Source organism: Lissotriton vulgaris, chromosome 10 (assembly GCF_964263255.1).
Source record: "Lissotriton vulgaris chromosome 10, aLisVul1.2, whole genome shotgun sequence".
Classification (NCBI taxonomy): domain Eukaryota; kingdom Metazoa; phylum Chordata; class Amphibia; order Caudata; family Salamandridae; genus Lissotriton; species Lissotriton vulgaris.
This window is the reverse complement of record NC_141698.1, coordinates 68,914,539-68,928,165: the sequence shown is the minus strand read 5'-3', so window position 1 is coordinate 68,928,165 and position 13,627 is coordinate 68,914,539. Positions and strand designations below refer to the sequence as shown.

The 13,627-nt window shown below is 48.0% G+C and overlaps 1 protein-coding gene across 1 annotated transcript in view; it reads left to right on the top strand.

Annotated features, from left to right (window-relative positions):
• The window catches only part of ZNF598 (zinc finger protein 598, E3 ubiquitin ligase), a 174,142-nt gene extending 162,221 nt beyond the window's left edge, over positions 1 to 11,921 (top strand). Inside the window, exons 11-12 of the mRNA XM_086940509.1 lie at positions 859 to 1,003; positions 10,904 to 11,921. Of these exons, the coding sequence (XP_086796635.1) occupies positions 859 to 1,003; positions 10,904 to 11,254 (496 nt within the window). The 3' untranslated portion in view covers positions 11,255 to 11,921. The remainder of the gene's footprint in view (positions 1 to 858; positions 1,004 to 10,903) is intronic.
• The last annotated feature ends 1,706 nt before the right edge of the window (positions 11,922 to 13,627 follow it).

The window sequence follows — 13,627 nt, the reverse complement described above, 5'->3', positions numbered from 1 at the left end:
TTATAGCTTTGGGGGTCTCGGAATAGTCTGCATTGTCTGTCACACATGTAGGAGTGTGATGGATAGTAGTTGTGTTGGAACTCTTATTGGCAAGGGGCAAGTAGTGCAAGTTGCATGGGCTCCTGATGAGGGCCCGACAAATGAAACACTGTCTGTAGGTAAGTGTTTATTGTCTCAAAATCTTCGCGTACCATAAGTATTGTGGGCGAGATGGTACTTGTAAACCAATTCCAGGTAAGTATAGCGAAAGTGTCGCGTTATTTTGGGATATCACAATGGATCATGGTCTAAGTAATGGCTTTGCAGGTTTCGGTGGTTATGGGGATACGCAGTTCAGACTTGGATTTTTTTTTAATAGGTAGAGTGACCGGTAGCTTCCACATTCGAACAAGAATTGAGATTTAAAAAAAAGAGCACCATAGCACACACATTTCAGTGACTATAATCCAAATGCAATTGCAATTATTGATGTCTTGAGAAGTGCTCCTGCAATAAACAAGATTTTCATAAGAAATTTGATGAAACTTCAATCAACAGCTGGGAATTTGCTTGGGAACCAAGACAATTTATTTGATTATAGTAACTGAAACGTGTTTGCTTCGGTGCGCTTTTTGTGATTTACTGTATTACACTGTACTGATGTGCTGTGTAGTGGATTCACACTTAAGGTGGCTGGGTGTTGAGCGCTATGAAAGCACCACAAGACTGGATATCCTTTATAATGTGTTTTTCTCGCTAACTATTGAAAACTAGGGGTAGATGTGCAGCCATTCGAGCATAGCCTCCATAATCCAGTTGTGTAGCAAGACTTGAGATCCGCTCCAATCAATAAAATGTATTTTCGTTTTCATCTTTCAGGGCGCTCTTTACTACAGGATCTTATCTTGTTCCTGATCATTTCCAGCAGAGGAACATTCACCTGATTCAATCAATTAAAGAGTACCTTCAGAGCGATGAGTCAAAATTCAATGAGTTCAAAACACACTCTGGAAAGTTCAGACAGGTAGGTCAGTTGATGCAGAAGCTGTTGCAGATATGCTAATGGGATGTGTGATCCACATTTGTATACTGAAAGCACACTTGTTGTATGTCTGTGTTTTACGCTTTTGCACGTGTATTTATGTGGTGTGAGATCCTTGTTTGTGTGGGTGTGTGGACCGGATGTAAAAGGTGTGATGTAAGGTGGAGTGTGCATGTTGTAGTTAGTTTTAATAATGTGCCTTGTGTGGTGCATTGCTTGTGAGTGTTTTTTACAAAACCGTTTTAAAACTTACTGTCTTGGGTGCAATATTTTATTCTCAAATGCTTGGTGTAAGAAGCTTAACTAAAAACCCTAGTGGCCATTGCATATGTTAATCCATTGCCTGGTGTTCACTTAAGCATTAGCCGGTGAATAGCTCTGTGAAAATAAGGACTGCTGTAATCTTTAAAAGCCAATTTCATCACCCCACAATTTAGAAACTATTTTGACTAAAAGTGTGTTATATTAAGTGTTTATCACTCTTTAACCCTAAATAAGCAGTCTTTGTGCCACGAATAACATGTTTCACAGAAGTTATATTTTTAATGATTAGTGTTTAGACTATTTGTTTTACCTGAATATAAATATTCTACTTAAATTGATTACTAAACTTCAATTATTGCTTTGAGCATAAACATATTTTTTCTGTACCATACATTTATATATATATAGCCCTATGATGAAATGTTTCTTCCTTTTTGCCTCTGCAATATCATGATTGCTTTTATTTTTAGTCTATTGCTTTTTCTCTTAGTACTGATATTTGTTATGTATTTATAATGGTTGCTGCACCAGCAGATCGGTGCCACGGTGATCATAGAGCAGGTTGCTAGTACAATAGGTGGTCACTACAGCATAATGCAAAGAATTTCAAAAACTTGTATCAGTAGTGCCAAGAAGCTAATGTAGATGGGGAATTCTTTTTCAAAGAAGGTTTCTGTATGTTAGGGGGCGCCAGTTAGGCATATAGCTGGAAACGTTATGACACACTGAGGCAAAGATTGCAGTTTCATTACAAACAGGGTTGATATATTGTTCAATTTGGAAAGGTTTGAGTTCGTTTTTTCTAAGGATGGTTGTGAGAAGTTGGCCCGATATGCAACGTTCGCTATTCTAGCGACCGCTATGTATCGTTCCAACGACCCTTATGGTGTTTGGTTGTAAGTCAACCTATAGACCAGCTATCCTAGTAGCGTGGATACGAGCAGTCTAAGGCTAAAGACTCGAGAGGGCGCGTTAAGCCAGCTGTTTACCACACATGTACCCCTTGAACACCCAGTGAAAGGACACCACACAAGTGTTATGAAAATAAACAGGATATTTATTAAGATTCACAACAGCCCTGGACTCTTTATGAGGACAGGGTACTAAGCACAAACCAAATCTCTTAGGAAAATACTTCAAGTGCACAATTAAAACAAGTGTCCGAGGACACGGAAAGTTTAAGGTCTCGGGCGGACCCGATAAGGCAAGTCGGAAGCGAGGGACTCGGGACCCTAGAGTAAAGAGGCTATGCAGGCACCGAAATGCCGAGTTACCTAGCCACGAGGGCTGCGGCTGCACAAGTCTTACAGGCATCGGGGTCTTCGCTGACGAGCCAGGAGCCGGAAGAAAAGGAGTTGCTGGCCGGCGACCAGTGATGAATAGTTCGTAGAGATCCAAGCCTGGATCAGAGATTGTTGATACCTGAAAGCAGAGGGGACCAAGTTCGTACTACTAGCCAGTAGTCAGAGGGTACCAGGATGGCACCGGTTGGCCGTCACCTCGACCAGGTGAGTGGGCGACGCTAGGCTCTGCAGTCTCACGGACCAGGAGGCGTTGTCGGCGACCACGGCGGAGGTGCGAGCTGTCCCACGAAGGATGATGCTGTCGGCGTCGCTGGGCCCAGGATGGGGCAACAAGCCTTGGCAGATCTCAGGGCCACGTGGTGGGCCTAAGATGGCGTCTTGAGTGGACCAGGAGGGTCCGGGGTGCTTCTCGCAAAGATGGAAGCAAGGGCCAGTCTGGAGCAACCAGACCAGCAGTGTTGATTGTCGGATGTCGTCACAGAAGGGCACAAGCCAGCGGCTAGTGACCAGACAACGTGCTGAGCAGCGAGCAGAAGGGCCCCACGCAGATCGTGGAGATGCTGGGAGACTGCACTTCGGTGCTGGAGCGGCTCAGGGTCGGGGCTTCTCGGACCCCAGAGCACTCACCAGGGAATCACTTCGATGGTCGTGCTGGTTAAGAGCGTGCAGGTTCTGATGATAGCCGGTCCCTCGAGGTCTCGTCGCACCCACAGATCACAGCTGAGCTGATGACGTGGGTAGAGGTCAGAGGTGCCAGGGAAGCCGGTTCTCGTCGAGCTGGGCCGTCGGATCCTTGAGGAAGGACTTGCAGCAAACCGCAGAGTTCTTAGATGGTGCCCGCTGATGCAGGGTGACTACTCCTTAGTCACAAGGGAGAAATCTTGAGAAGAGTCTTGAGTGTCCTTTCGTAGAAAGTAGTTCTTGATTCAAAGATGATCTAATTTGGAAGGGTCCCCGCTCCGGCCTTTATTCTAAAGAAAGGGGTGGGTACATGACTAGGTCCTGCCCTAAGGGTGGGACCAGGAAGGGAGGTAGTTACACCCCTCTCCCCTGTCGGACTCTCCCCAGGCCAGGGCTGGTGCCCCTGGAACTGGTTCTGACCGGCAGATGCGTAGTGAGCACCGGGGTGCCACTCCGCAGTCACCTTCTCGCAAAAGCCCTACCTACCCAGAATACACAAACCCTGTCTGGGATGGTGCGAACACCGCCCTCGACAGGAAACCCTTTGTCCAAGCTCTCCTCGCTGGAAAGACTCCCAGCAGCAGGAGGTCAGACTCGTGTCTGTGGTGGCAGCATCCATTTTGTGGAGCTGAGGCTTTAGTTAACTTTAACCGGGGTTCACAGTTACGTATATGTCGTGTCCCTCTAGAAGGGCGGAATGCTAACCTCGTCGCCAGAATTGGTGAGGGGGCAGCATCCCGATTCGTATGACACCTTACTCGACATGCCTTGATAACGCGACACCGAAGTTACCGATGTGGTACGCGTTATCATGGAACAGCCATTGGGTCTTGATTCCGCAAGCTGCAACCGGGCTCGGCTCGGGCCAGAACCTAGTTCACACGAGCCCACGCACTCTGCCTTCAGGATTGTCAAGGCCTGCCATAGGAGTGACTGATAGGAACTCGGGTGTCCATTGTATGGTTAGATATAGAGCTACTATACCTAAAGCAAAGGGTGATTACACGACTTTGCCCCAGCTGTCATGCAGCCAGTTGTGTCAAATTTAGGAGGCCAGCCAGGGGTGGCATAATACATGCTGCAGCCCCTGGCGGCCCTGGGTACACCCATGCCCTGCGTTACAGGGTCTGATAAGGTGGCCCAGTACCAATTGGAAATGCACCTAAGGTACATGGAATCCATTTTAAAGAGAGAGCAGTAGGCCTGGGGTCCTGATTGGCAGGGTCCCAGGTCGACTATGTCCAAAACCAGCTAAAACACAGGGCAAAAAGTTGGGGGCAACCATAGTCAGGATGTACCTTCCTACACAACCCCCCCCCAAACGAAAGGAGATAAGGCTATCCTTGTCCAGGTAAGCCTCTATTACCTAAGTGGCCATATAAGGAAGGACCAGCTCTGGCTTGGTTTCCCCCTGTGTCATGGTCCACTAGGCAACCCCTCACCCTAAGGGTATCTGAGGGTCTCCACCATAGGGAATCTCTGTCTCTGGTGTGTCTTGGGAAAGAAGAAGGCTGATGCTGGGATGGAGTACTGAAGTGAGGCTCCTCTACCTTTGGGCTCAACTTCCTCCAATCACCATTCATCATGTGTGCCTTTCTTTCTTTAGCTGAGATGCACTGAGCTCTCAGGGTCAGCCTCTGGCTACCTAAAGCTGGAGGCTGAGTCCCTCTGTTTGGCTTACTGGAGGGACAGGTCAGGTCTGGGGTTTTTAGGCCCCATGTTTGGCTGTGCCCAACAGTGTCCAGCTGTGGGAGTTCCCTAACTACTTTTACGGGGGATCCCTCAGGAGTCTGTTCTATTTTCACTTGGCTAGGTTTACCAGCTTCAGTGATCCTAATCTGCTGATTAAGGGGTTCTTTTGGACAGGGGGCCCTTTGGGGTCCACCACTGGCCTCCCTAATCTCTTCAGCCCTGGGCTGACTGAGACAGGGTAGAGAGGTGCAGGTTACCTGCTCCAGACTGGGTCCCACCTGGGAAGGGTCCACTGCCATCAGGGGCTCTGCCAGGCTAGGCCTGACTACCTCTGGGGCAGTTCCTTCAACAGGGGTAGAGTCAGTTCCCTGAGGAGGCTGGCTCTCACCTAGTGTCTGGGAGGGGGAAGACTCTTCTTCCTCCTCAATGCTCTCTGTTTGAGTGGAGTGATCCATTGTTTCAGGCTTCACAACCTCACTATCTGTTTGAGTAGAGGCTGAGACCATTTCAACCTTGCCAACCTTTTCAGGAGGGCACTCAGTCTGTGTTTGGGCTGGGACTGTCACAGCCCTCCTATCCTGTTCTGGAAAGTCTGTCTGAGCCTGGGCAGTGGCTACCACTGCCCTTCCAACCTTTTCAGGGAGGAATGGTGCTTGGACTGGGGCTGTAGCTATTACTGCCCCACTAACCTGTCTGGATAGGCCTATCATTCGGGAGTGAGTTTCTTGCTCCACCTCAGCCCATGCTGAGAGTTCCAGGTCATTCCCCAGTAAGCAATCTACAGGTAGGTTATCTGTCACTGCCACTCTCATGGGCCCTGTGACATTACCCCAACTGAGCTTGACTACTGCCATGGGATGCCTTCTCTTCACTCCATGAATGTCTGTCACCTGATAAGTAAAACCAGGGGTCAGTTGAGCAGAGGGGACCAGATGGTCACTCACCATGGTGAGGCTGGCCCCTGTGTCTCTGAATGCCTCAACTTTCTGACCATTTAATAAAACTTCTTGTCTATACTTTCCCAAAATGTGGGGTCCAGTAGTGAAGTTGGCAAACCCCATGCCAGTCTCACAGACAAGAGTGTGGTCGGGGAACCTGGCTAGGCCATAGTCCTCCTGATTGCCCAAAGTAATGCCCACCACATTCTTGGGGGCACTCCCACCACCTGGGGGATTACCACTAGTGGTAACAGGAGGTCTGGGAGTGTTACTTGGGGGTATGTTTTCCTTATTGCTATTTTTAGGGCACTTGGCATCACTTTTGTAATGGCCCACCTGTTTACAGGTATGGCAATAAGGTTTCTTCTGTTCTGAAGGAGTGTTCTGGGACCCACCACCCTTGTTGGAGTTTTGGGGCCCTTGGGAAGTCTTCTCTGTGGATTTATCCCCACCCTTCTCTTGAGGCTTGGTTGATTCCTTTTTCTGGTCACCACCCTGGTTTTTAGGCCTAACCCTGGTTCTGACCCATTTGTCTGCCCTCTTACCCAATTCCTGTGGAGAGGTCAGATCAGAGTCTACCAGGTGCTGGTGTAATAACTGGTTCTGACAATTATTTAAGATTTGGTCCCTTATAATTAGATTATACAATCCTTTAAAATCAGTAACCTTACTACCCAGTAGCCAGCCTTCAAAAGCCTTAGTGGCACAATCAACAAAGTCAGACCAATCTTGAGACTGCGTTTTCTGGGTATCCCTGAACAGCACCCTGTACTGCTCAGTGGTTAGGCCAAACCCTTCAACCAGTGTATTCTTCAAGACTCGGTAATTGTTAGCCTCCTCTACCCTTGTGGTGAGGAGCTTGTCTCTACCTTTACCTTCAAAGGAGAGCCACAAGATAGCTGCCCACTGACTCTGGGGAACACCTTGCACAGTGCAGGCCCTCTCCAAAGCAGTAATCCATTTGTGGATGTCGTCCCCTTGTTTAAAGGGGGGCACTATCTTACCAAGGTGTTTCGTATCAAAACTTCTTTCCCTATTGCTAGGTATAATGCTGCCACCAGTGGGGACTACCCCACTTAACTGTTGCTCTCTCGCAAAGGCAAGCCTTTCTTTGGCCAGGGCAAGTTCTTCCCTTTCGATCCTCAGATTAGCTGCCCTTTCCTTAGCTTCGTATACTCTCCGCTGAGGGGACGTCATCCCTCTTTGCGAAGAGTTGCGAGAGCCATTGGTTTGAAGGGATCTGCCAGAGTCTCTCGACAGAGATCGGGCTCGTCCATTCCCAATGTTAAGCGGACCTGACAGTAGCGCTGGGGGTCCCCCAGTACCACTATCATGTTTGCTTAAGTTGGACCTGCTTAGTCTAACGACTTCTACCTGTCCCTTATCTGCCTCATCCCCAGAGGGATCCTCATCCTCATCATCCTCCACATCTTCGTTCTCAGTTGCGAGGTGGATGAGGTCAGGATCGTCTCTGGTTCCCTCGAGGGGAGGCATGTCTCCTTCTGGATTAGAAGAGCTAAGACGGGTCTCAGCTTTTCTGGCATCATAAGTCTCCAAGAGACCAATCAGAAAGGACGTGGTGGGGTTAGACCCCTGCTTGATCTTCCGGGAGTGACACACCTGTCTTAACTCCTTGAAGCTCAGCACAGTATATCTTGAAGGGATGACCTGTGGAGGGTCAACTGACACAAGGGGCGACTCAGAGTTTCCTCCTTTGTCCGACATACTGTTTCTAGTGTGGTGTAAGTGATGCACCTACCTACACTACGTGTTTACCTACTGTTCCCTTGCTAAGAGTTGCAGCCAAGGTGTGCTAAGCCTTGAGGAGCTGCAACAGCTGGTTCAGTAGAACTCAGAGTATTCTAAGCTTTAGTTATATGTACTAACAGTACTTATGCGATCTTTCAACAAGATATTCTTAGGATACGTGTGGTAAAACAACAGCAAGCTCAAATCCCAACCGCTGCTCACCAATGTGAGAAGTTGGCCCGATATGCAACGTTCGCTATTCTAGCGACCGCTATGTATCGTTCCAACGACCCTTATGGTGTTTGGTTGTAAGTCAACCTATAGACCAGCTATCCTAGTAGCGGGGATACGAGCAGTCTAAGGCTAAAGACTCGAGAGGGCGCGTTAAGCCAGCTGTTTACCACACATGTACCCCTTGAACACCCAGTGAAAGGACACCACACAAGTGTTATGAAAATAAACAGGATATTTATTAAGATTCACAACAGCCCTGGACTCTTTATGAGGACAGGGTACTAAGCACAAACCAAATCTCTTAGGAAAATACTTCAAGTGCACAATTAAAACAAGTGTCCAAGGACACGGAAAGTTTAAGGTCTCGGGCGGACCCGATAAGGCAAGTCGGAAGCGAGGGACTCGGGACCCTAGAGTAAAGAGGCTATGCAGGCACCGAAATGCCGAGTTACCTAGCCACGAGGGCTGCGGCTGCACAAGTCTTACAGGCGTCGGGGTCTTCGCTGACGAGCCAGGAGCCGGAAGAAAAGGAGTTGCTGGCCGGCGACCAGTGATGAATAGTTCGTAGAGATCCAAGCCTGGATCAGAGATTGTTGATACCTGAAAGCAGAGGGGACCAAGTTCGTACTACTAGCCAGTAGTCAGAGGGTACCAGGATGGCACCGGTTGGCCGTCACCTCGACCAGGTGAGTGGGCGACGCTAGGCTCTGCAGTCTCACGGACCAGGAGGCGTTGTCGGCGACCACGGCGGAGGTGCGAGCTGTCCCACGAAGGATGATGCTGTCGGCGTCGCTGGGCCCAGGATGGGGCAACAAGCCTTGGCAGATCTCAGGGCCACGTGGTGGGCCTAAGATGGCGTCTTGAGTGGACCAGGAGGGTCCGGGGTGCTTCTCGCAAAGATGGAAGCAAGGGCCAGTCTGGAGCAACCAGACCAGCAGTGTTGATTGTCGGATGTTGTCACAGAAGGGCACAAGCCAGCGGCTAGTGACCAGACAACGTGCTGAGCAGCGAGCAGAAGGGCCCCACGCAGATCGTGGAGATGCTGGGAGACTGCACTTCGGTGCTGGAGCGGCTCAGGGTCGGGGCTTCTCGGACCCCAGAGCACTCACCAGGGAATCACTTCGATGGTCGTGCTGGTTAAGAGCGTGCAGGTTCTGATGATGGCCGGTCCCTCGAGGTCTCGTCGCACCCACAGATCACAGCTGAGCTGATGACGTGGGTAGAGGTCAGAGGTGCCAGGGAAGCCGGTTCTCGTCGAGCTGGGCCGTCGGATCCTTGAGGAAGGACTTGCAGCAAACCGCAGAGTTCTTAGATGGTGCCCGCTGATGCAGGGTGACTACTCCTTAGTCACAAGGGAGAAATCTTGAGAAGAGTCTTGAGTGTCCTTTCGTAGAAAGTAGTTCTTGATTCAAAGATGATCTAATTTGGAAGGGTCCCCGCTCCGGCCTTTATTCTAAAGAAAGGGGTGGGTACATGACTAGGTCCTGCCCTAAGGGTGGGACCAGGAAGGGAGGTAGTTACACCCCTCTCCCCTGTCGGACTCTCCCCAGGCCAGGGCTGGTGCCCCTGGAACTGGTTCTGACCGGCAGATGCGTAGTGAGCACCGGGGTGCCACTCCGCAGTCACCTTCTCGCAAAAGCCCTACCTACCCAGAATACACAAACCCTGTCTGGGATGGTGCGAACACCGCCCTCGACAGGAAACCCTTTGTCCAAGCTCTCCTCGCTGGAAGGACTCCCAGCAGCAGGAGGTCAGACTCGTGTCTGTGGTGGCAGCATCCATTTTGTGGAGCTGAGGCTTTAGTTAACTTTAACCGGGGTTCACAGTTACGTATATGTCGTGTCCCTCTAGAAGGGCGGAATGCTAACCTCGTCGCCAGAATTGGTGAGGGGGCAGCATCCCGATTCGTATGACACCTTACTCGACATGCCTTGATAACGCGACACCGAAGTTACCGATGTGGTACGCGTTATCATGGAACAGCCATTGGGTCTTGATTCCGCAAGCTGCAACCGGGCTCGGCTCGGGCCAGAACCTAGTTCACACGAGCCCACGCACTCTGCCTTCAGGATTGTCAAGGCCTGCCATAGGAGTGACTGATAGGAACTCGGGTGTCCATTGTATGGTTAGATATAGAGCTACTATACCTAAAGCAAAGGGTGATTACACGACTTTGCCCCAGCTGTCGTGCAGCCAGTTGTGTCAAATTTAGGAGGCCAGCCAGGGGTGGCATAATACATGCTGCAGCCCCTGGCGGCCCTGGGTACACCCATGCCCTGCGTTACAGGGTCTGATAAGGTGGCCCAGTACTAATTGGAAATGCACCTAAGGTACATGGAATCCATTTTAAAGAGAGAGCAGTAGGCCTGGGGTCCTGATTGGCAGGGTCCCAGGTCGACTATGTCCAAAACCAGCTAAAACACAGGGCAAAAAGTTGGGGGCAACCATAGTCAGGATGTACCTTCCTACAATGGTTTCCTAATCTTTTTAAAAAAACTAGAAAATAGTATTTTGGCGTTCAGTATTCTGTACCTTTACAAGACATAAACCTCCAAACTCCTAGCACCGTAGTTAGTTAGTGAATATGGGGCAGGGGTTTATGTATGAATATGTCTGGGTAACTAGTCACTGTACAGACACGCTTTTATATTTGTGCCTGTCCCGACTACTGCATCCTGTAAGATATTACCAATTGTATCTGCTTGCGGAAGCATAAAGGACTAAAGGACAGGGATATAGAATTCTAGATAAGTAATCACATTTTAATTTACTATACTTGAGGGGGGATGTGTTATCCTGTAGAATTTGGCTAATTGCAATACCATGTCTGTATACAAGGAACATACCAGTACAACTACCAGTCGGTTTGTTATTTAGAGCTTAAACGTTAATATTTTTGCCCTCAGGCAGATAGCAAAGGTTTGAATTAGTTTTTACTCTGTACAAATTGATATTTAGAAGAATTGCAACTGTGCGGGAACTAACTCGAGCTAACTTTTTTTTCTTTTTTCCTATGTTAGGGTCTGATTGATGCCCCAAAGTATTACAAGTGCTGCCGTGAACTATTAGGAGACAATTTCATGAGAATCTTTAATGAGTTGTTGGTTCTCCTTCCTGATAATAGCAAGCAACAAGAGCTGCTATCTGCCCACCATGACTTTCTCATCGAAGAAAAGCAAGGATCCAACAAACAGAAGAAGAATAAGAAGAATGTGTGGCAGAATAATTCCAACACTTACCAACTTGACTGCTACACCTGTCCCACCTGCAAGCAAGTACTGTCCCAGCAGGACACTGCAGCGCACAAAACCCTGCACATTGAGGACGATGACTTTCCATCTTTGCAAGCAATCAGCAGGATCATCAGCTAAACACACTAGGCTGCCACCAAACTAATGTTTGCACTTGTATCCAGGCACATGCTAGCGCAGTAGGTAGAGACGCACCTATTGGTGTCTGGTGGGGAGAGGAGGAAAAGTATTTGATTCTAGTAAGATGTTGAATCCAGGTGCACAGAAATGATCGATAATCAGAGGGGAGGGCACCCAAGAGGGCAGTTGCTACTTGACCCTTGAAAGATAGAGCCCCAAGCAAAGGGGGTGTAAAGGTTGTCATGTGCTCAACAAGATAAAATAAAATACTTGTTATGCCACCATGCTTAATTAAACACTGCCTCGTGGAGGTACAGAGATGTGTTAAAGCAAGAGTCAGATTTGGCAGCTAGGGATTAAAAATTATATTTCTAATTTAATAATTTGTTCAGAAATATTGCACCAATAAATTGTGACCACCCCGGAAATACAGGATGGCACAGTGCAACACAAAAATGAAATTAACCTTTTTGTTGCTTTGCCCAATTATTCCTGCACTCTGCTTGTAGTGTAAAGTCTTCTGCCATTTCTTTTCTGTATAGAACATTTGATTACCAAGTAATTTAATTTAAAAGAGCTGCCATTGTCTGTTCACAAGGATGGCACAGTTTAACCCAGCACAGGCTCCCCCAAAGTGTATCCAAACATTAAATCTTGCTGAGCATCACTCCTTGTCTGTTTAATGTTTTCGATTTCAATCACATGCCTGTGTTAGCAAAGTGGAAGATGAGCCCCTTGGAGAGTTCATCTTTCATTGATGAACGCTGCAATGAATGGTCAGTCTGAATGATATTTGCATTTTTCAGGTTAGAAAATCAAAACAACAATACAAGGTTTGCCCTCTTTGAAGGGTACAGTAAAAGCTCTAATAGACAACAAATATTGTACTCAGTCAGTAATACATATTTATTTGGTTCAAGGGAACCATAAAAGTGAACAGATAAATATTAAGTTCACAATAAAATACAGGTCACAGTGCAAAGGCATAATATGAAATCGAGTACGTTTTACAATATTTCATTGCAATAAAATGCCATTTGAATGAAACAAACCTGAGAAGACTAAAACGTCTAGATAGTCCATAAAAGGTCACATGAAGGGTCTGCCAAGTTTCTCAGAATGTCAGTCCGCAAAAGGGTCAGACAGTTTTGTACTAATTTTTTACAGTTTTATATACCATGAACCTCCGAGCACTGCCATTTGAGGCTCAGACAACTTATAAGGGGTGCAAGAGAGAATCCAGTGGCCATAAACACCTTCACAAATATTTCTGTAACCATTTTTACATGTCTGGCATAGGCATCTGGCTATGTAATGAGTTAAGATGAGGGTCTGGGTGCTATCAGGATACATATAGGGACACATTTAGATTATATATATCTTATATGTTATATGTATGTTCTTGGCATGTGTGCTGTAGATACACATGCTTTGCATACTGCTGCCATCTAGTGTTGGGTCCGGATGTTTGGAAGTTGTTTTTCTTCAAAGAAGTCTTTCCAGTCACAAGGTATGGTGACTCCTTCTTTCGGTGATAGTGCGCATGGGCATGGACTCCATTGGTTGTTTTTTTCCGCCATCGGGTTCAGGCGCATATTGCTGCGCTCCGGTTCGAAACCGCTCCACGTGTTCCCCTTGGTGCGCATCCACTCTACCCTCGACTGTATTGTTTCGTACGCATTTTCCACTTCTCCACGTATAGTTTCAGTCAGCGAATCATTTGCTTTCGATGGGAAAACTTTGTGGGCGGCCTTCAGGCCTAACCAAATCGGTCCAGTCTTCTGTCGATGGAACTGACTCAGTTTAAATTCTGTCCCCTGTGCCATGCTAAGTACCCTCGCACCAACTCACCTCAAGTGTGTAACTTGAGCTTGTCTCCGGAGCACAAAGATAAAGACTGGGACGCTTGTAAATCGTTTCGGTCCTAAAAAGAAACTTCGCGATCGTCGGGCTAGGCGTTTTGAAATCCAACACCAAAGTATAGAGCACACTCCGCATATCTTCGATGAAGAGTCCGAGCATGAAGAGGTTGAGCCGTCAGCGGCCGAAGAAGAAGAGGTCTTCTCCGTTTCAGAGTCTGATTCGGAGCTCGAAATAGATCTGGGGTCAGAAGACGTGCCACTGGGACAGGGTGCAGTGAGTACCGAAGATCTCTTGCCCCCTAAACACACGCCCAAAAATATAAGGCTTTGACACCACCTCTGCCTTCTGGCCAAGGTCGGCATGGAGACAATATTTCTGATGCCCTGTTTTCCGGCTCGGCACCAAAACACATAGCCAAGCCTTCTGGCTTGGGACCAAGTCGGCTGAAATCCTCTTCGGATCCGAAACTTCCTGGTTCGAAGACCAAACCCAGTTTGTAGCGGATACCCT